Source organism: Urocitellus parryii, chromosome 6, assembly GCF_045843805.1.
Source record: "Urocitellus parryii isolate mUroPar1 chromosome 6, mUroPar1.hap1, whole genome shotgun sequence".
NCBI classification, from domain to species: Eukaryota; Metazoa; Chordata; class Mammalia; order Rodentia; family Sciuridae; genus Urocitellus; species Urocitellus parryii.
This window is the reverse complement of record NC_135536.1, coordinates 47,587,340-47,608,858: the sequence shown is the minus strand read 5'-3', so window position 1 is coordinate 47,608,858 and position 21,519 is coordinate 47,587,340. Positions and strand designations below refer to the sequence as shown.

Genomic DNA, 21,519 nt, shown 5'->3' with positions numbered 1-21,519 from the left:
CAGCAAATTAAACCTAGGACTTTGTATATGAGGCAAGCGCTTTGCCATTGAGCTACACCCCCATTCTTTGACCTCAGATTTATTTCAAGATTTCGTCATTGGAAAGTTTTAAGCAGTTTTTAAAATATACATGTTTTGCAGTTAAATTTTATTTTGTCATATTATTGTATTATTAAATTTGTTTTATATGTATACTCTTGTCTTTTAGCTCAAGTCACTATAGAGGAAATCACTCCTCTTGTTCCCCCTCAATCAGGAGATAAAGGACAAGAAGACCTCACAAGCTATTTTCTTGAAGCACTTTTAAAATACATAGTAATTCAGGTATGTGTCATCTTCTTTGATATAATCCTTTTTTAAAGCTCTCTCACCATTATTCTGTCTTAATAGATATTTGCTTATTTTCTTGAAGACTGACAAATTTTCACTTTGGAAAATATGCATTAGTATCTCCTTCCTGAAATAAAAAAACTGGAGCAATTCTGAAACTCTTAGTTGATGAGGAAAATTTTAGTGACTATAGATTAGATCTATTTTCTAATGCCATCATTGATAATCAACAGTTGTGATACTGTAAATGAAAAGCTAATAACTGTTAGATTTAGGGATCAGTATGTTAAAATGTAACAATTAGGGAGGTAGGCTGCAGGATAGGAAATGGGAAGAAATGTAGTTTATACTTAAGCCTATTTATACCTTGGAATTTCTAAGCCCATATATTTTGTAAGATAACTTGTTCATCTCTAGATATGAATTGTGCATGTTCTGATTGAGAAAACTGTCTTTAGCACATATATGTTTCTTATTACTTCCAAACTTAGAAATTCCCTGTACCTCAGAAACAAACATTTAAAATTTAATTTGGATCCTGAGGTAGTCCTGAGGTAGATTACCAGAGTTTGAATCCTGATTGCACATCTTACTAATAGCATGACCTTTGGAAAATTACTTAAATACTCTGTACTTTTGTTTTCCCATTTGTAAAACAGGGATAAAAAGAATCGTATTCCATTTTGGTGTTTGAGGCTTACATAGTACAAAGTGATTAGAGTATGAAAAAGTAATTAGCACACAGTACATGTTCTATAGCAGATAGTTGTTATTATTATCATTATTATTACTAGTTTTTAAGAACTTTTATACTTCATATAGATTTTTTAAAATTGCCATGCTGGTTTATTGAGAGATGATTTAACAGTAAACTTTGACATTTAGGTTTACAATTGGATGAATTTTGTTACATGAAATTTTTACCACAAGAAGTGTTTTTGTCACCCTCTAAAAATTTTTTGTCACAATAGATAGTTTGCATTTTCTTTATTTTCATATAAGTGGAATCATATAGTATGTATTCTTGGTTTGGTCTGCCTTTTTGTTAGCATAATCATTGTGAGAATCATCCATATCTATTATCTATCTGTAGTTCGTTTCTTATTATTATTGTATAAACATCCATTATTAACATAGTATGACACAGTCCTCAGTCATTCTGTCACCTATTGACGGTCATTTGGGTTATCTTCCGTTTTTGTTTTACTACTAGTGAGGTCATACCTCCAACCCTACAGTTCAGGTTTTAAAAAATATATTCACAAGGTTAAGCAACCTTCACTACAAATAATTTTAGAAAATTTTAGTCTTCCTAGTACAAAACCCCATTCCCATTAGAAATTAGTTCTCTTATCCTTTAGACCCTTGTGGCACCTGCCCTGGGCAAACACTGATCTATTTTCTGTCTTATGTATTTCTCTGTTCTTGACATTTCATATATAATAATATTATGTATGATTAGTATATATGTAATTATACTATATATGATGAAATTATGAAGTCAGTCTTTTTTGACTTCTTAGCAGATGTTTTCAACATTCATCCATGTTATAGCATATATCGATACTTCATTCCTTTTATTATTAAATAATATTCTGCTGTATGGATATAGCACATTTTGTATATCTCTTCATCAATTGATTAATATTTGGTTGTTTCCTCTTTTTGGTCACTGTTGATATTTAATCCATCATTACATTCTACATTCAATAGCTGGTAAAATACTGTCAGCAAAAGTTTCTCCTCTTCCCATTTTTTTAATCATGTTAATTATTTATCTCAATACAGGCTTATGTATTCATATGAATCACTGTGTTAGTATTCATTATCGTTGCTTATTTTGATGCTTATATTGTCCTAGATTTGACCAATGGGAGTTCCTTTAATCTAACTTCTGTGTATTTTGAATTGTCCCCAGTATGCTTCCTTATATTCTAGCAGAGCAACATATTTCAGTCTCATCTTGTACCTTCCTTGCCCCATTCTGGAATCTTCTGTCTGTCCAAGGAGCCATAATTTATTTGGTGGTGAACTGCATTTAGCATCCAAGATCAGAGCATTCAGAATGCACATTGCTATTGCCACTTGGTGTTGCTACACCTAGATCCTACCAGTGGCTAGGATTAGAAAGTGTAAATACCTATACACATACCCATATTTCTTCCTCCTCTTTTCCATTCTCCTTCTCTGGATTGAACTCAGTACTTCACATTTTCAGATTTCGATCCAGTACCACTGAAGTCATTCTAGTTTCTCCTTTCCATATTTATAACTTTCTTTACTGTCAGTGAGAAACTTGACTCATATTATTCTCTGTATATTTACTTATTTTATCAGTCCTTCTTTTAGGTTATCAAATCTCTCATTACCACACTGCCTTGCTCAAAGACCTTCTCAGCTTGATTGGGCTCCACTACTCTATTCTGGGCCTTTGATAGCACTCTACTTATCTTCCTCACCCTATTAGAGTTATACCCCAGACTGCATAGTTAATACTATTTTTATCCCCCCTTGCCCCCCTCCTCCCATTTCATGGACATTCTCCTTAGTTTCTCAGGCTCTAAGTCTCTTAAGTCTCCACTGGGTTACTGCCTTTGCTACATCTCTTTCATGTGTACTCTGCTTCCTGTGTTCAGCGCTGATTATCTGCACTTGACTATTCCCACTGCTTACATACACGTATACACCTACAGCCACACATGCCTATTTTGTATGCCTTTAACCTTTGTCTTGAATTATTCAGGAAGGGGCAGAGGAGAAAGAACATTAGTATCTTTATCATTAGTAGACCCTACTTTTGAGTTTTTCAGTGCATATTTTACTTCTAAGATTTCTTTGAAATATAATGTATTTGTATATTAGACCAATTTAAGATTTTACCTTTTGCTATATATTATGATCTTCACAGTATTAATAGTTCAGTAAGTAACCTTTTATAAGCTTGCTTCTAGTGGCTAACAATTATATTTAAGGGACTCTGTCTACTGGGATATTCTAATTATATTGTTTATTTTTAGGTAAAAAGTTTAGAATGGAAGAACAAAGAAAATCAAGAAAGGGGATTTTCATTTTTGTTTTCACATTTTAAAAAATATTACTTGCCTTATATTTTTCCAAACATCTGCAAGGAGAACAGTTTATATCATCCTGTACTTGGTAGGTAGTGTTTGAAATTTTCTAAAAGATTGCATTGCATAAGAATACAATATCTCTAAGTACAATGTTGGCATTTGTTACTTTTAGAAAACTGACCTCATTTACTATTTGTATTGGTTTATAGAGATACTATACTCAGATTCATGCTGAAAGTAAATCTATATTAATATGAAATTTTCATTGATAATGGAAAGATTTTTTCCAACTTATTTTTTCATGTCATAAATTAGAAAAGTTAGCCCACTAAAAATATGTGTTATTGAAAATTAAACTGAATTACAATGTTTGGTATGATCCTTAGACTATATTTCAAATTTTCTTCTTAAAATCCCTCAAGGGTTCAATCAAGTATTAGTCTTACTTGAATTCTGTATGAATAATCACATTATTGTATATTTTGGTCATATCTTGTCTAATAATGAAGAATTTTGCCAAGGTATCTGTCAGAGCCTTGAAGCTAGAACCTTACAGATAAATCCTAATTTAGAAACACACCTTTGCCATATACCAAAGACATTGGTAATCTGTATGTAGAAATGTCTTTTTTTTTGGGAAAAGATGTTCCTTAATGCCACATTTAGGTAATTAACATGCTCAGGTAAAACCTCATACTTTGTATGACTTCAGAATATTGTGTTTCAGTCTTAGGTTAAGTAAAATAAACTCTCATTTATTTTACATGGTTATGGAAGTATCTTTGTACTTAGGCAAGATTCATTGAACTTTTTGATGATATTTTGCAAAAAGACATGTTTCCATATATCAGCCTGTTATATATAGTTTCCCTTTCTGGGTTCCATGCTAGCATTTAGCAAATTTTAACATGCTTTAAAAAGTAAAATAAATAAATAAAGCAACTTCTAAAACCAGAGAAGCAGTCCAGTGTTTTCTCAAATGCTTAAAAATGTAGGTTTATCTAAGCGTAATTCTTTTTCTATCATTTTGCTTAGATATCCCACAGATGAGACCAAAGCCACACTATATCATGATAAAGAAGGATGCTGAAACCAATGAAGCTATCTATTGTACAAAGGAGCCTTTCATTAAAGCTCGTGTTATTGTCATTCGTTGGCTAGTTTCTTTCTGGTTGGAGCCAAAACCACATACAGGACCTCATATTCCTGGGATGGAAGGTGAAGTCTTGCCAAAGAATATTCAGGTAATAAACAAATGAGAGAAGTTTGTTAAAATTAGAAATGGCTCTTATGATTTAGTTCACTGATTTCAATTGCCTCGGGTATACAGCACATTTTAAACAAATAATATTGATATTTCATTTGTATAAATATATCCTGTAAATACAATTTTTAACAGTTATTATAGAAGTAATATTTATTTAATAAGAAATAAAACTTGGGTGACATAGAACATAATTTTAGTTGAATCTTAGTTTCAGCTTCTGATTTACTTCTGTATTTACTTTAGTGCTACAATAGTCCCCTCTTACCACAGGGAATACATTCCATGACCCTCAGTTGATTCCTGAAATTATAGATAGTACTGAACCCTGTACCTGCTATGTTTTTTTTTCCATGTTCATCCATACTTATGATAAAGTTTAATTTATAAATTAGATACAGTAAGAGATTAATAACTATAATAATAATAAAACAAAACATTTATAACTATGTTATATAATAAAAGTTATTTAAAGCTTATGAATTATTTCTGAAATTTCCACTTGATACTTTCAGACTATGGTTGACAGGGTTACTAAAATCATGAAAAGCTAAGCAACATATAAGGAAGGACTACTATATATAGTATGAAAAATATTCTGAATTGTAGAAATAAATTCTTTCAAGTGGAAAGAACTACAGTCAAATGGTAGGACCATGATAACCCTTTTTAAATTCTAGGCATTCACAGAATGCAGATTTTTCAAGTCCTATCCCCACCCTTTCCCCATTTCTCAACAAAAACACTGAGTCTAGAAATGTAATAAAAATTACACAACTCTACAATGGAAGAATGGATATTTAGATTTCTGGGTTTTTTTTATAATTAAACAGTTTACCTCTTTTTCATATTTCTTTTTTGTGTTTTCTTTGGTGTTATCTCAACTTGTCTATATTATGGTATTTTTACGATTATTTCCTTTTCTCAGATTTTTGTGTTGAATTTTTAAGGGGGGTAGTATACCATGTAGACTTCCACAAATGGAACAAAAGCCAAATTTTCTGAACTCTAATGAACACACTTTATACTTCCAACCTATTTTTTGGGGCTGGGAGTGTGGCTCAAGTGGTAGTGCGCTTGCCTGGCATTTGCGGGGCACTGGGTTCGATCCTCAGCACCACATAAAAATAAAATAAAGACGTTGTGTCCACCGAAAACTAAAAAATAAATATTAAAAAATTCTCTCTCTTAAAAAAAAGAACTTTGTTTCAAATCCTCTAGAAAGAATTATTAAATGCAAAGACTCTGAGGCAGAACTATTTTTCTTGTCCCAGAAAATTATAGACTTTATTGATTGTGAAGGTATATTTAACCCATTAAGTCATGTTTTCAAATCTGCAAATATTTCAAGGAAGTTGACACAGGTATATTAAAATAGGTAATGTAGTTTATTATATGATTTATTATCACTAATATTAATGATGTCATTAATAGTATTTTGTCATTAATAATAATAGTGACTATTACCAAAAGATTAGAACTCTAAAAAAATAAATATTTATCAGAGTTAAATAGTATATTTGTTGCTCAATTTTTTTTTTTTAGGTTTTCCATGAAAGGAATGATGGGACATGATGGGTTAAGAAGGTGTATTTAAACTTTCTTATTTTATGGATAACAAACCAAGACCAAAAATTGAATATCTTAGCAGAAAGTAATATACATTATCAGAATAGTGCAATGGCTACCATATAATAGTGGTAATTTACTTATTACCATTTCAACAGTTTTGCTCTTTTTTTTTTTTTTAGGAGTTAAGCTTAATCTTCAATCTTGGTGAAAATTGTTATTAAAATATAGAATTTGGGCTGGGGATATAGCTCAGTTGGTAAAGTGCTTGCCTCACATGTACAAGTCCCTGGGTTCAATCTACAGCACCACAAAAAAAAAAAAAAAAAAAAAAGAATTTTTCTCAAATGTTCCATGATTTTTGTTTAGTTTTATTTGTACTTTTTTTCTGTCATAAGTTTTGTTTCCTTCCTTATTTGTTTTGTTCACTTTAGAATTTTTTTTTTTTAAATTAAAGCATCATTTAGTAAATAGTCCAGGGTTACTACTTCTAAGTTATTATTCTCCAAGACCTTAAGCTTCCTCTGTTTACATTATTTTTTCACATAGCTTTAACTAGTAGCTTGTTTGAATTACTTAAATTTAATTATACTTGGGTCGATGATCAGTTACTGCACATTTTGGAGTTTCTCTGTGTTACTTGGATGTTGAATTACTTGTAATGCCACTTAAGTATATAGAATGGATTCTAAATGAAACTCTATGATTGCATTTTAAACAGTGGTATAAGTTACTTGTAGAATGCTTTGGATTCTTCTAGTATTTCCTAAAAACTATATTCCCAGATATATGATTATGACATTCTTTCCCTTTTTCTTTTATTTTAGAGAGCAGCTGCTAGTTTGGTATCCAGAGAAGAAAACAAAAATGATAATGCTGATAAAGCAGACAGAACTACAGAACCAGAACAATCTCATTCTAATACAAGCACTCTCACAGAACGAGAACCTAGCTCATCAAGTCTCTGTAGCATTGATGAAGAACATCTCACAGACATTGAAATAGTTCGCAGAGTTTTTTCTTCTAAAAGAAGTAATGTAAACTTTGTAACAGAGATATTTCGTCAGGTAAAATGCTCAGGTTTTTTGTTTTGTTTTGTTTTTGGGTACCAGGGATTAAACTCAGGAGCACTCAACTACTGGGCCACATTCCCAGCGCTTTTAATATTTTATTCAGAGACAGGGTTTCACTGAGTTACTTAGTGCCTCATTAAGTTGCTGACACTGGCTTTGAACTCCTGCCTCATCCTCCTGAGCCACTGGGATTACAGGCATGTGCCACCACACCTTGCGCCTCTCTGTATTTTTAAATTGTAATAAAGACTTTAATATTGTATATACTGAGTTTTAGTTATTTAAAATTTATTCTTTATGAAGGTGTTTTTTAAAGTTCATATTTAGTTTTTTAAACTTAGATCTAATCCTTTAATGTTTTCCATTTACTTTAAAAAACTTTTTTTTTAGTTGTAGTCGGTACAATATCTTTATTTATTTATTTATTTTTATGTGGTGCTGAGGATCAAACCCAGTACCTCACACATGCAAGGCAAGTGCTCTACCATTGAGCTACAGTCCCATCCCCCCCCCCCCCCATTTAATTTTTATGTATTTTAGTTAAATAACTTTTTCAGGTCCTCATGCATGCTAAGCACTTTTTTCCCCCCTCAAAATTCTTCTGTTTTTTTTTTTTGTTTGTTTGTTTTTTAGCTATTGATTAAACTCAGATAAAGCAGACAGGCATTTGATTTATTAGTCAAATGCTTTATGACAATGCTATATCCTCAACTCCAGAATAATTTTTCAAATTTCTCACTTATAGATTGAAACTTTCTGTAATTTGACTAATAATTTATAAAGAATTTGTTTTATCTTCTTTTCTATCATCAGTACAAGGTAACTTATGAATATAACTGATATTCCATTGCTTTTATGCTGCTTTCATAGGTTCATGGTTTGGTTTGGTTTGGTTTTTGTGCTGGTGATTCAACCCAGGGGTGCTTTACCACTGAGCTGTATTCCCAACCCTTTTTATTATTATTATTTTTTTAATTTTGAAATGGTGTGTCACTTAAGTTGCTAAGCATCACACTATGTTGCCCAAATTGGCCTTGAATTTGTAATCCTCTTGCCTCAGGCTTTTAAGTCATTGGGATTACAGGCATAAGCCACCATTCCCTGCCATAGGTTCACCTTTGTCCTCTATAGAGCATTCTGAAATTAAAGTTGATTAAGAAAAATATTACTTGGGGGTGGGACAGGGAGAAAGAAAGAGGAAAGATTTTAAACAGCTAGTTCACATAAAGGTACCTGGAAATTCCAGAGTGTACATTCTCAGCACATAGAAGTTTGTGGAAAATAAACCCTATGAATTAGTTCCCAGAGTTTTTGAAACCCTAGATTCAATTCCTAGCATGGCAAAACCACCCCCAAAACTCACTGTTCTTTATAGTAAAAGTATTTAACTTTTTCAGGTAAACATTATTGAGTTTTGTAGCTAGGATGTAATTCAAGTTGTAAAATAAGTTAAGTGATAGATGTGGACTAAAACATCCAGATCCTGATTCTTACAGTTGTCTGCAAAAACTTATTGAATGATTCAGGTTTTCCAGTTCTTTAGTCAGTTTGATCTGTTTAGTTTTTCTAGGAATTTGTTTATTACATTTATTTTCAAATTTATTAAAGTTTATTATATTCTCTAACAATCTCAGAAGCATTTATATTCATGTTCTTCCTTTTCATTCCCATTAGTATTTATTTGTCTCTTTTTAAAAAATATTGGTCTATTGTTTCTGTTTCTTTTAGGTGATCTTTGCCCAGGAATTTGTTGTTTTATTAATCTTTTCAAACAATGAACTTTTGGCTTTGATTGATTCTCTGTGTATTATATTTTTTCTTTAATTAATTTTTTTCCTTCTTATTTCCTTCATTAGTTCTCTTGATTGTATTGGTGATTCTTTTCCTAGGTTATTAATTTTTAGACTTCATTTTTTTCTCATCTAAATAATTTTTAAGGTGTTAAATTACTTCTTAATGTATTTTTAGCTGCATTTTAAATATCTTTAGGTGGAGTTTTTTTTCTTCTTTTTTTGGTGTGTGTGCTACTAGGGATTGAACCCAGGGCTTTGCACATGCTAAGCAAGTGTGTAACCACTGAGTTATATCCCCAGTTATTTTTACATTTTTATTTTAAGACAGGGTCTTATGATTCTCTACCTTAGCCTCCCAAGTAGCTGAGATTATAGGCATGCACCTCCATGCTTAGCTGTATGTAGCATATTTTTTGTAATTGCTAAGTCCTAAATATTTTCTTATTTTCATGATGATACCTTCTTTGACCTATGAGTTATTTAGAAGTATTTATCTTCCAAATATTAGATTTTTCTAGTAGATCGTGGTGGCACATACCTGTAATCCCAGAACTTAGAAGGGCTGAGGCAGCAGAATTGCAAGTTTCAAAGCTAGCCTCAGCAATTTATGGAGACTCTAAGCAATTTAGCAAGACCCTGTCTCAAAAAAAAAAAAAAAAAACAAAAAAGAAAAGGGCTGGGGATATGGCTCAGTGGTTAAATGCCACTGGGTTCAATCCCTGGTATCCCCCACTCCAAAAAATTTTTTTTTCTTTTTAGTTTTCTTTTTTCTTACAAACAGTTGTTAATGTATCATTTAAAATAAGTTCCAATTGAAGTGGGGATACTGGAGTGAAGTTGGTCATATTTATGTGGATGTTTAAATATGCCACAGTGAAACCCATTGTTCTGTAGAATTATTTTGCACCAATAAAAATTGTTTCTAAAATAAATAAAACTCATGTCCTAATATGTAATCAGTTCTCATAAATGTTCTGTATGCCTGAAAAGAATGTATTGTTTAAAGATGTACAATGATTTGTAAAGTCCATTAGATGAAGCTTAAGAATTGTGGTGGTCAACTTTTCTTTATCTTACTGAATTTTTTGACTGGCTTGACCTCTTAGCGTTATAGAGAGGAGTGAGTTAAAATCTACTTTGGGCTTGAGATGAGGCCTAGTGGAAGAGTTCTTGCTTAGAAAGTGTGAAACCCTAGATTCAATTCCCAGCATGGCAAAACCACCCCCCAAAAAACATGAACAAAACTCCTATTTGGATGGTGATTTGTGTTTTTTTATTTATAATTCTGTTAATTTTTCTTTATTTTGAAGTTATGTAATTAAGGACATATAAGTTTACAAGTTTATTATTTTACATCTTCTTGATAACTCAGTTTATATTTGTGTGTGTGTGTGTGTGTGTGTGTGTGTGCGCGTGTGTGCGCCCCCGCACGTGCGTGCATGCGTGCATTGCTAGGAATTGAGTCCAGGGCCTTGTGCATTCTAGGCAAACACTCTACCACTGAGCTAAATCTCTGGCTGGCTAGCTCTATCTATGTATCTATTTTTATTTTGAGATAGAGTCTCCCTAAGTTGCCAAGGCTGACCTTGAACTTTAGATCCTTCTACCTTGGCCTCCTTAATTGCTGGGATTACAGATGTGCACCACTACACCTGATCCTATATTTCTTTTCATTTGTTAGAAATTATTTTTGCTTAAAGTGTTTTGTTTGTAGCTACTTTGAGTATGTATGCTACTTTCTATTAGAATTACACTCATATATTATCTGTTTAATATGATCTTTTAGTGCCCTTCAATTTTATATGCCTCTTGTAAATGTGGTTGGATTTTTAAGAAATCTTTCTTTTAACTGCAATATTTTGTTATTTTTTCTTACCTTGCCTATATTTTTTTTCATTATCCTATTTTTTTGCCTTCTTTTTATGTACTTTTCCATTATAATTTAATGGGTAACTGTTGATAACAGACACTTTAATTCATAGGGCTTTTTTTTTAGCTTTATTGAGTTATGTTTGATAAATAAAAATTTTATGAAGCCAGGCACAGTGGTATGTGCCTATAGTCCCAGATACTCATGAGCCTGAGGCACAGGGATTACTTGAATCTATGAGTCCAGGGTTGGCCTGTCCAGCCTAGCATGTATATATTTATTTATTTGGTACTGGGGATTTAACCCATTGGGGCTTTACCACTTAGCTAATCCCCAACCCTTTTTATTTTTTCATTTTGAGACAAGATCTCACTAAGTTGCTTAGAGCCTTGCTTAGTTGCTGAGGCTGACCTCGAACTTATATTCCTCCTGTCTGAACCTCCCAAGTTGCTAGAATTGCAAGTGTCACCATGGTTCTATCTCTTCCTAGAAAAAGAGAAATTCTGTATGTTTATGTTATATCATATGTTGTTTTGATATGTGTGTAGTTTATGATTACAATATCAAGCTAAGGAATATGTTCATTGTCTTCATAGTTAGGAGTTTTTGTGTATGTCTGTGGTATAAACAGGATCAAATCTCTTAGCAAATTTTGAGTATAAAATAAAGTATTGTAAACTACAGTTACCATACTGTAAATAAGCTATCCAGAATTTATTCATCTTATACAACTGAGTTTTTTGTACTGTTTGACCAACATCTCCCCATTTTATCCATTGCCAAGCATCTAGTAACATTCATTTTATTCTCTGCTTTTATGAATTTGACTTTTAAAATTCTTCAACTAAATGAGATGTAGTAGTTGTCCTTTTGTGTTTGGCTTATTTTACTTAGCATAATGTCCTCAGGTTCCTCCATATTGTTGTAAATGGCAGGAGTTCCTTCTTTTTTAAAAAAAATATTTATTTTTTAGTTGTAGTTGAGCACAGTACCTTTATTTCACATATTTATTTTTATGTGGTGCTGAGAATCGAACCCAGTGACTCATGCATACCAGTCGAGCATGCTACTACTTGAGCCACATCCCCAGCCCAGGAGTTCCTTCTTTTTTAAGAGGTAGAATAATATGCCATCCTATACCACATTTTCTTTTGTACATTCAAACTTTGATGGCCATTTAGGTTATTTCTACATCATAATAATGAGCATATAAATAAATATCAATTATTTTGAAACAGTGATTTTATTTCCTTCAGAAGTAAACACAGAAATCAGATTGCTGATAGTTCTATTCTTAAATTTTTGAGGAACTTCAATACTGTTTTTCTGATGTTTGTACTAATTTATATTCCCAAGAGTGAACAAAGATTCCTTTTCCTTTTCTCTGTATCATCATCAACACTTGTGATCTTTTTTTTAATACTCATCATTTTAATAGGTATGAGATGACTTGCATTTCTCTGTCGATTAGTGATTGAGAATTTTTTCATAAACCTGTTGGCCATTAATCACCTTTTAAGAAATGTCTGTTCAGATTCTTTGCCCATATTTAAAATTAGGGTTGTTTTTGCTGTTGTTGGAGATCCTCATCTATTTGGCCATTAATCCTTTATCAGTTATATAGTTTGCAAATATTTTCTTCCATTCCAAATGTTGCTTTTTCACTCTAATAATTGTTTCTTTTCTGATGCAGATCTTTTTAAATTTAGTATAATCCTACTTGTCTATTTTGTTGCTTGGTTTTGGTGTCATATAAATAAAATTATGGCCAAGATCAAGATCAAGAAGCTTTTTTCTTATGTAATCTTCTAATAGTTGTGTAGTTTTAGTGCTTGTATTTAAGTCTTTTTTAATATTTTAGTTATAGGTGGACACAATATTTTATTCTTATGTGGTGCTGAGGATCGAACCCAGTGCCTCACGCATGGTAGACAAGCACTCAACCTCTGAGCTATAACCCCAGCCCTGTATTTAAGTCTTGAATGTGTTTTGTACGTGTTGTAAGATAATGGTCCAATGTGATTTGTCTGCCTATTGGATGTTCAGTTTTTCTAACATCATTTGTTGAAGAGACCATACTTTCCCCATGTGTATTCTTGGTACCCTTTTTGATAATCAGGTGACTATAGATGTAGGGATTTGTTTCTAGGTTCTATAGTCTGTTTTAATGGTGTGTGTATCTCTGTTTTTATGCCAGTGCCATGCTGTTTTGATTACTGTAGCTTTGTAGTACATTTTTAAGTCAAGAAGTGCAAAATCCCTAACATTGTCCTTCCTTCCTTCATTTTCTTTTCCTTTCTCTTCTCTTTTCTTTTCTTTTTTCTTCTCCTCTTTTCTTTTCTCCTCTCCTCTCCTCTCCTCTCTTCTCCTCTCCTCTCTTCTTTTCTTTTCTTTCCCTTCCCTCTCCCAGTATTGGGAATTGAACCCAAGACTTCATGCATGCTAAGTAGTCGTTCTTTCTTGTTCAAGTTTACTTTGGCTATTCAGGGTCCTTTGTTACTTGCCATAGAGAAATAGGCTGCTAATATGTGGACTTGAATATCCTGGTTCTGTCACAGTTATTTCTCATTGTAAATTTATAAATTATCACTTTTATGTATTAGATTTTAGCTGTGGCTAACATCATTATTTCTTTCAGATCATGTGTGTCAGTAGCATATTTTAGAATCTGCAAGGATAAATAAATATTGGGTAATGATAACCTAAAGATAAGGAATATAACCTTTTTCACTTTGGAATGTAGTTTGAATGTATCAAATCACTTGGGAATATAGTTTGATAATTTAATAAATAATAAATGGTACTGGGAAAATGAAATAATAAATAGCTCTAGAGATTGCTAATCTTTTAAATTATTATCCTTTATTTTTTGAGTTTTAGGTTCATAACAAAATTGAAAAATATAGAGTTTCTATAGGAATTTTAGACAATAAGTTAAATTTTTAAAAATAAGTTAAATTTTCAGAATTTAGAATAGAACTTCTTTGGACTTAAACTATTTTAATTTAAATCTTTAAGCAAGGGTGAACTGTTGCTACAACTATAATATAAATAGCTATCAAAATGACTTGATAATGAATCTGCTAGAATATGAGAGTGAGAATTTAGGAATGGATTTGTTCAGTTGAGGAAAGTATTAAATATTTCTAGGAAATCAATAATATTAAAAAATTAAAGGATTGCTAAACAACATTAAATATACTATTGAAATTGCACATTAACTTTTTCATCATTATCTTGGATGTGATTTTTTTGCAGGTTTGATTGAGAGAAAATAAACTCCTCTTTACCACTTAATTATTAAATATACCTATTAGATAATTCTATTGTATAAAGTGCCAGGTTTTAGGTAAAAGGTCTTATGATTTTTAAAGTTGACATTAAATTAGTGGGTGGTGGTTCTAAAATGAAGAAGTAGAAGCAATTTTTTCTTTTTTATTATTCTAATTTGTTATATATGACAGCAGAATTCACTACAAATCATATTACACATATAGAGCACAATTTTTCATATCTCTGGTTATATACAAAGTATATTCACACCATTTGTATCTTTATACATGTACTTAGTGTAATGATGTCCATTTCATTTCACCATCTTTTCTGTCCCCATGCCCATTCTCTTCCCTTCCGACCCCTTTGCCCTATCTAGAGTTCATCTAATTCTCCCATGCTCTTCTCCCAACCCCACTATGAATCAGCCTCCTTATATCAGAGAAAATATTTGGCATTTGGTTTTTAGGGATTGGCTAACTTCACTTAGCATTATATTCTCCAAGTCCATCCATTTACCTGAAAATGCCATGGTTTTATTCTCTTTTATTACTGAGTAATATTCCATTGCATATATATACCACAGTTTTCTTTATCCATTCATCTATTGAAGGGCATCTAAGTTGGTTCCACAGTTTAGCTACTGTGAATTGTGCTGCTCTACACATTGATGTAGCTGTGTCCCCGTAGTATACTGTTTTTAAGTCCTTTGGGTATAGACTGAGGAGTGTGATAGCTGGGTCAAATGGTGGTTCCATTCCAAGTTTTCCAAGGAGACTTCATACTGCTTTCCATATTGGTTGCACCACTTTGCAGTCCCACCGGAAGTGTATGAGCGTACCTTTTCCCCATATCCTCACCAACACTTATTGTTGTGTTCTCAAAGCAGCTATTCTGACTTGCGTGAGATGAAATCTTAGAGTAGTTTTGATTTGCATTGCTCTGATTGCTAGAGATGTTGAACATTTTTTTATATATTGATTGATCGTATATTATCTTCTGAGAAGTGTCTGTTCAGTTCTTTGGCCCATTTATTGATTGGGTTATTTGTTTCTTTGGTATTTAGTTTTTTGAGTTCTTTATATACCCTAGAGATTAGTGCTCTATCTGATGTACAAGTGGTAAGAAGAAGCAATTTAATTGTGTTTTCATTTGTAAATAAAATGTAAAATAGAAATGGTAACCATAACAGACATTTATAGTGAAAGGACTTTGAGAGTAAGATTGAGTATTTTTACTGTTTTATTTTGCATGTTGAGATTAATTATGTTTTACTGTAAAAATATAGTTTGCTATTTAATTTATTTATTTGCAGTATTGGGTATTAAACCCAAGAATACTCTACCATTGAGCTGCATCCCTAGCCCTTTTTATTTTTTATTTTGAGACAGAGTCTCACTGAGTTGCTGAGACTGGCCTTGTACTTGTGAACCTCCTGCCTCAGCCTCCCAAGTCTGAGATTACAGGCCTGTGCAACTGTGCCTAGCAAAATGTAGTATTTTTGTGACAAGGAAAATGTTTACTTTTTTTTTTTTTAACATTAATGACAACCCAGAAAATATCTAAAGCAAAGAATAACTAAGACATTCCTTTCTAAGTATTTTGCCTTATTATTTAATTATAGATCTTGATTATATGTAAAAATGAAATATAAAAGCTTTAATTTTTTTCTTTATATGCTTAGAAAAGCTAAGCTGCCTTGTTAATTGTGATTTTTTTTTAAATCTCTTTTTTAGTACTAGGTATTGAACCTAGGGGCATTTTACCACTGAGCTACATCCCCAACCCTTTTAGAAATGTTTTTATTGAGACTTGTGTCTCACTAAGTTGCTTAGGGCCCTGCTAAATTGCTGAGGCTGGCCTCCAATTTGCAATCCTTCTCCCTTAGTCTCCTGAGTCGCACGGATTTCAGGCATGTGCCACCACAGTCAGCTTACATGTAGTTTTAAAAAACATTTTGTATTGTAATTTTTATTTTTAAATTAAAATCATTTTATCAAAATGTATTTTAGATATAATCTCAAAAGACAGTAATGATGTTAAGTTACAAAAATGTGGTTTGTTATGAAAAGTTGTATTTATATATTGAACCTTGTAAGAGCATACTTTTAATGAAACAAGAAGTACTATGATTCTGAGATGGTATAAAGGAAGCCAATCTTTGTTTCTTTTACTTGAAATCAGTGGCTATCCACCATAAACATTTTTCTCTCAGTATATTTACAAATTATTTGGAGATAAAAGGCTTTTTGTGATAATGAATCATTGAACTTTTAAAAAAATTATTTATATCTCACATCAGATAGAAATGTGTTAGTGATTTGTGGCTAGGGGAAAGATATCATTATGTCTATATCCTTTTTTTTTTCACTAGGCATTTTTATTACCAATTTGTGAAGCAGCAGCTATGAGAAAAGTGGTAAAAGTATATCAAGAATGGATCCAGCAAGAGGAAAAACCTTTGTTTATGCAAGAGCCTGAAGAAATTGCAATCCCTTCTTCAGCCATACCTTGTATTGAAAATGTGGTCAACCATGATATTTCAATGGAAGAAGGAGAAAAAAGAGAAGAGGTAAAATTACAAGATTTATGTATTTTAGTGTAAGTTTAATAGTTTCATGAAAGAATGATATGTTAACACATATACTTAAATGTGAAGGTAAAGATATCTTTTAGTATATTTTGTAGTGTAGATAATGAAACAGTTGTTATCTCAATACTCTATTGCAAAGTTCTGTGATGTCACAACCTTAAAAAGTTAATATTGAGGTTTTATTCTGATTCTTTTAAATCATTAACTAGATCAAATTTAGATGCTGTTATATTTAGAACTATGGTACTGCATAAAAATGGATGTTATAGGTCATACTTTGTGGTATGATTACCAAACTACAATTCTCCCTCCAAGGGTTGTAGTGTCTAGCTTATTCTATGAATCGCTACCCAGCATAAACCAGTGTGTTCTGAATTTTTCCCTAAACTCTTATGCTCTGATTAAAAAATATGAAACTTGACTTGATAAAAATATAGTGATCTGTGATAAGAAGATGGAATTTACTCACAGAGGGAGAACTAGAGAAAGGAATGTAGAGGTGACATTTGGGTCCCTGATTCGATTTATTCTTTAAAAGCCTAAGTGAATTCTTATCATTTGGTTGTTTACCCTTGTAGTAAGTCACAATATCCAAGAAGCAGAAGCTGAGATGGAGTTAGAAAAACAAAAAGTTTATCTGTTTTGTCTGATTTTCATTTTCACCAAAAAATATCTTACTAAATCTGAATAGGAATAATTATTTATTTACTTTGGTGATTAATTAAATTTTACCTCACCAGTGAAATTTAATCAGTGTGTTATAGTATGAATAAATAGGCTAATTTTATGGGGATACATTGAATCTGTGGGTGTATACACATTTGTAGAATACTTTCTCCTACTTGTAAAAATGTGATTTTTTTTTTTTTTTTTTTTGTACTGGGGATTGAGTCCAGGATTGCTTTACCACTGAGCTCTATCCCAAGGCCTTTTTATTTTTATTTTGAGACAGGGTCTTGCTAAATTGCTGAGGCTGGCTTCAAATTTACAATCCTCACGCCTCAATCTCCAAGGTTACAGGCATGCACCTCTGTACCTAGCTTGGGAAAAATTTAACTAAGAAATATAATTAAGGCTGGGGGTTAGCTCAGTAGTAGAGAACATACTTAGCATGCATAAGGTTGTCTTAGGTTCAATCCCCAGCACTTCTCCCACAAAAAAGCATGAAAATTATAATTGAAGTATGTAAAATTAACAATATAAATTATGAAATGATATTCACAGTACTATTTGTTATATATCAAGGGAAAAATATCAAATGTTAGTTTAAATATTTTCCCAACTTCTGTAGTTATACTATGCCTAGATGATTCCTTCTTCAGACATACCTTACATTGAAAATGTTGTAGACCATATTTCAATCTAAACCTGCATTCTTTACACAAGAATGAGAGTATAAACAATCTATGTATGCAATTTAAAAACAGTGGAAGGAATGAACAAAGAGAAGGATGGTGAGTTAACGATATAGGTGTGTTGAATAACTGTACTCTATTGGTTACTTAAATGGAACAACATTGTTATTAGAATAATGATTTTTCAAAATGCCAGCAACTCTTTGTAATGGTATGCACCTAACCCAAAAGATATTGATTTTCATTTCTGGTAAATTTTATAATTATTAAAATCATTTCAAAATTTTGGTGTAATAATTATAATTGTAAATAGGTTATAGATTCAGATAATTACTCAGATAAATTCTCATAGTATGTGTGAGACATTTGGAATAAAAGATGTGTTTTTCTGTGTGTGTGTGGGAGGGGGCAGGTTACAGGACTATCATGGACCTTGTAGGATGTTTAGTATTCCCTGCTGCACCTCAAGGTATATATATAAAATCCCAGTGATGTATATTAGTTCTTGTGACAATAAAGCATCCTCATAAATTTCAAAGTGTCCTCTAAAGCGTGGTGTTGCCCACCTAGAGAACCACTTTGGTAACATAAATGTGAAAAGACATCATTTTCACTTTCACATAACTTATGGTTTAGCTAGAACAGAAATATACAAGTTATTATAAAACAGTGTTACTGATATTATCTTAGACATGAAGGAGGAAATACTTGTACTGTGCTTGGTAAAATCAAGGAGTGTTTAATGGAGGAGGTAGGATAATATGGGAAAGGAGGTAGACAAATGGGAAAGAATCACATGGTAAGAATAACATCTATAAATGTGTGAGAAACCTTGAAGATATTTTTATTTGGCTAGGTAAGAATAGGTGGAGAAAGTGATAGAAAAATATAGACAAGGATTAGATTCTGTTCACTAACTTGTATGCCCTGTTAATGGACTTTGATTATATTCTGGGCTCTGGAGAACTTTGAAGGATTATGAAAAGATCGTACAGACTCAGAGTAGAGAGTAGATTGGAAAGCAGTCTAGAGGCAAGAGAGATCAGTTAGAAAGTTTGAGCAAAGTTCAGAAGCGAGATGATAAGTAGCTGCAGTAGGACAATGGCAGCTGCAGTGGAACTATAAGAGGGTAGATATATTAGTTTCTTTTGTGGTCGAACCAGTTGTGCTTTGATAATTAATTGGCTTAGAGAGATGAGTAATGGGCAGGTGTTCCAAGTTTATTTGTTTTACAGCCAGGGTTGTTGCCACTGGCACATGAATAGGAATTTTTATTTTTTAACTTTTATTATGTTTTTAGATAGAAAATTTTAAAACTGCAAGTTTGTTTGTGGTGGCTAAATGGGCTGGATGGGTTATTGGGAGGCTGCTCTGATAGAGCTGAATTTCAGTTACCACTTCAAATAATGGCAGAATAGTTTGTATCAGACTAAACCTCCTGCATATTACAATATAAGCTTAATAAAAATATTTTTAAAACTATTTGAAAATATTGGTGAGTTACCAAAAGTAGGAACAAAGTAGAGGGAAACTTTAAAAAGAAAACTAACACTGAGTGAAATTTCTGTTTGTATGCTTTTTACCTGAGGGATTTCTAATCTATTAAGACTTGTAGGCAGAAAACTGCAGTCTTAGCGGTTAGAAGTATTAGTATTAGAATAATGGGAATTTACTACTTTTAAATAGGATAAATAGAAATTATTTTCTATTTTTTAAAGTTGTTTGAATTCTGGTATTTAATTTAGAACAGAATTCATCTTTTACAGAGCTTTAAATACTATAATTCTATTTTCTAATGTGTGAGAGAATGGAAGGGGTTTATACATTACATAATTTAGAAAAATGTCTCAATATCTGAAATGATATTAATTCTAGATAGTCATTATGGGTGATTTTTTTTTACTTTATATTTTTGTCATTGAGATTCTTTATAGGGAATATAGATTGCTTTTGTAATCAAGATATAAACTGTTTTGACAGAAACTTGTTTCATATTGTGATCTAATAATTTCATTTCCTTTTTTAGCTTACCTGACCCTTTTTAGCACTCTAATGATTGAAATGTTAAAAACTTGGTCTTTTGCTTCAGGAAAATGGGACCAATATTGCTGAGCATGTTCGAAATTCCAGTTGGGCAAAAAATGGCTCCTACCAAGATACTCTTCATAATGCCACTGAAGAAGCCACAGAACAAAACATACAAGCTGGTACCCAGGCAGTTTTGCAGGTGGATTACTTTGTTAGCTATGTTTTTAAAACAAAATAATCATTAAATAGTTCAAATATATATAGTTCATGATTTCAGTATATAGTATGACTTCTAAATTGTAATAAATCCATCCCCACATTTATCAATTTTCATTATGTCATATTTTTTATTTTTCCTTTTTATTTTTTAATCATATTATTTTTTAAATTGTTTATTTATTCTAATTTGTTATGTAGGACAGCAGAATGCATTTAAATTCATAGTACACATATAGAGCACAATTTTTCATGTCTGGTTGTACACAAAGTAGAGTCACACCATTCTTGTTTTTATACATGTACTTAGGGTAATGTCCATCTTATTCCACTGTCTTTCCTACCCTCCTGCCCCTTTCTTCCTCCTCCCTCTCCCTCCCTGCCCCTTCCCTCCCTCTCCCTCCCCTTTCCTCCCCTTCTTCCCCCTCCCTCCCCTTTGCTCTATCTAAAGTTTCCTCCCATGCTTCCCCCAACCCCATCCTTATTATGGACCAGCATTCTCATATTAGAGAAAACATTTGGCAAATGCCATGATTTTTTTCTCTTTTAATGCTAAGTAATGTTTCATTGTGTATATATATACCACAGTTTCTTTATCCATTCATCTGTTGAAGGGCATCTAGGTTGATTCCACAATTTAGCTTTTGTGAATTGTGTTGCTGTAAACTTTGATATGGCTATGTCACTCTAGTATTCTGAGTTTTTTTAAGAGAATCACAGATTTATTAATTTGTCAAATTATTTGCCTGTGATGGCTGTATGAGCTTATAGAATTTAGTATTATTTTCCACTAATGTGAAGGGACATTTTCTTGCTAATTTTACAATCCAATGAGTCGTTTTGAAAATAATTTGAATTAATGTAATATAACCCAATTTGCATTTGCAACGGCAGAATTTTTGCAATATGACTTCACTTATTGTTAATTTTTTATTTATATATGACAGCAGAATGCATTACAATTCTTATTACACATATAGAGCACAATTTTTCATATCTCTGGTTGTATACGAAGTATATTCATACCAATTAGTGTCTTCATACTTTGGATAGTAATGCCCATCACATTCCGCCATCATTTCTA

The 21,519-nt window shown here is 32.0% G+C and overlaps 1 protein-coding gene across 9 annotated transcripts in view; it reads left to right on the top strand.

The window, feature by feature from the left end:
* Ralgapa1 (Ral GTPase activating protein catalytic subunit alpha 1) overlaps positions 1–21,519 on the top strand; it is a 233,008-nt gene that overhangs the window by 54,045 nt on the left and 157,444 nt on the right. For all 9 annotated transcript variants that reach the window (XR_013343785.1, XM_026414280.2, XM_026414271.2 and 6 more), the window contains exons 7-12: positions 209–324; positions 3,348–3,486; positions 4,437–4,645; positions 7,062–7,301; positions 16,618–16,815; positions 20,281–20,418. Coding sequence is in view for 8 of the 9 variants with exons in the window: in XM_026414280.2 (XP_026270065.2) it covers positions 209–324; positions 3,348–3,486; positions 4,437–4,645; positions 7,062–7,301; positions 16,618–16,815; positions 20,281–20,418 (1,040 nt within the window). In the remaining variant the exon portion in view is untranslated. The remainder of the gene's footprint in view (positions 1–208; positions 325–3,347; positions 3,487–4,436; positions 4,646–7,061; positions 7,302–16,617; positions 16,816–20,280; positions 20,419–21,519) is intronic.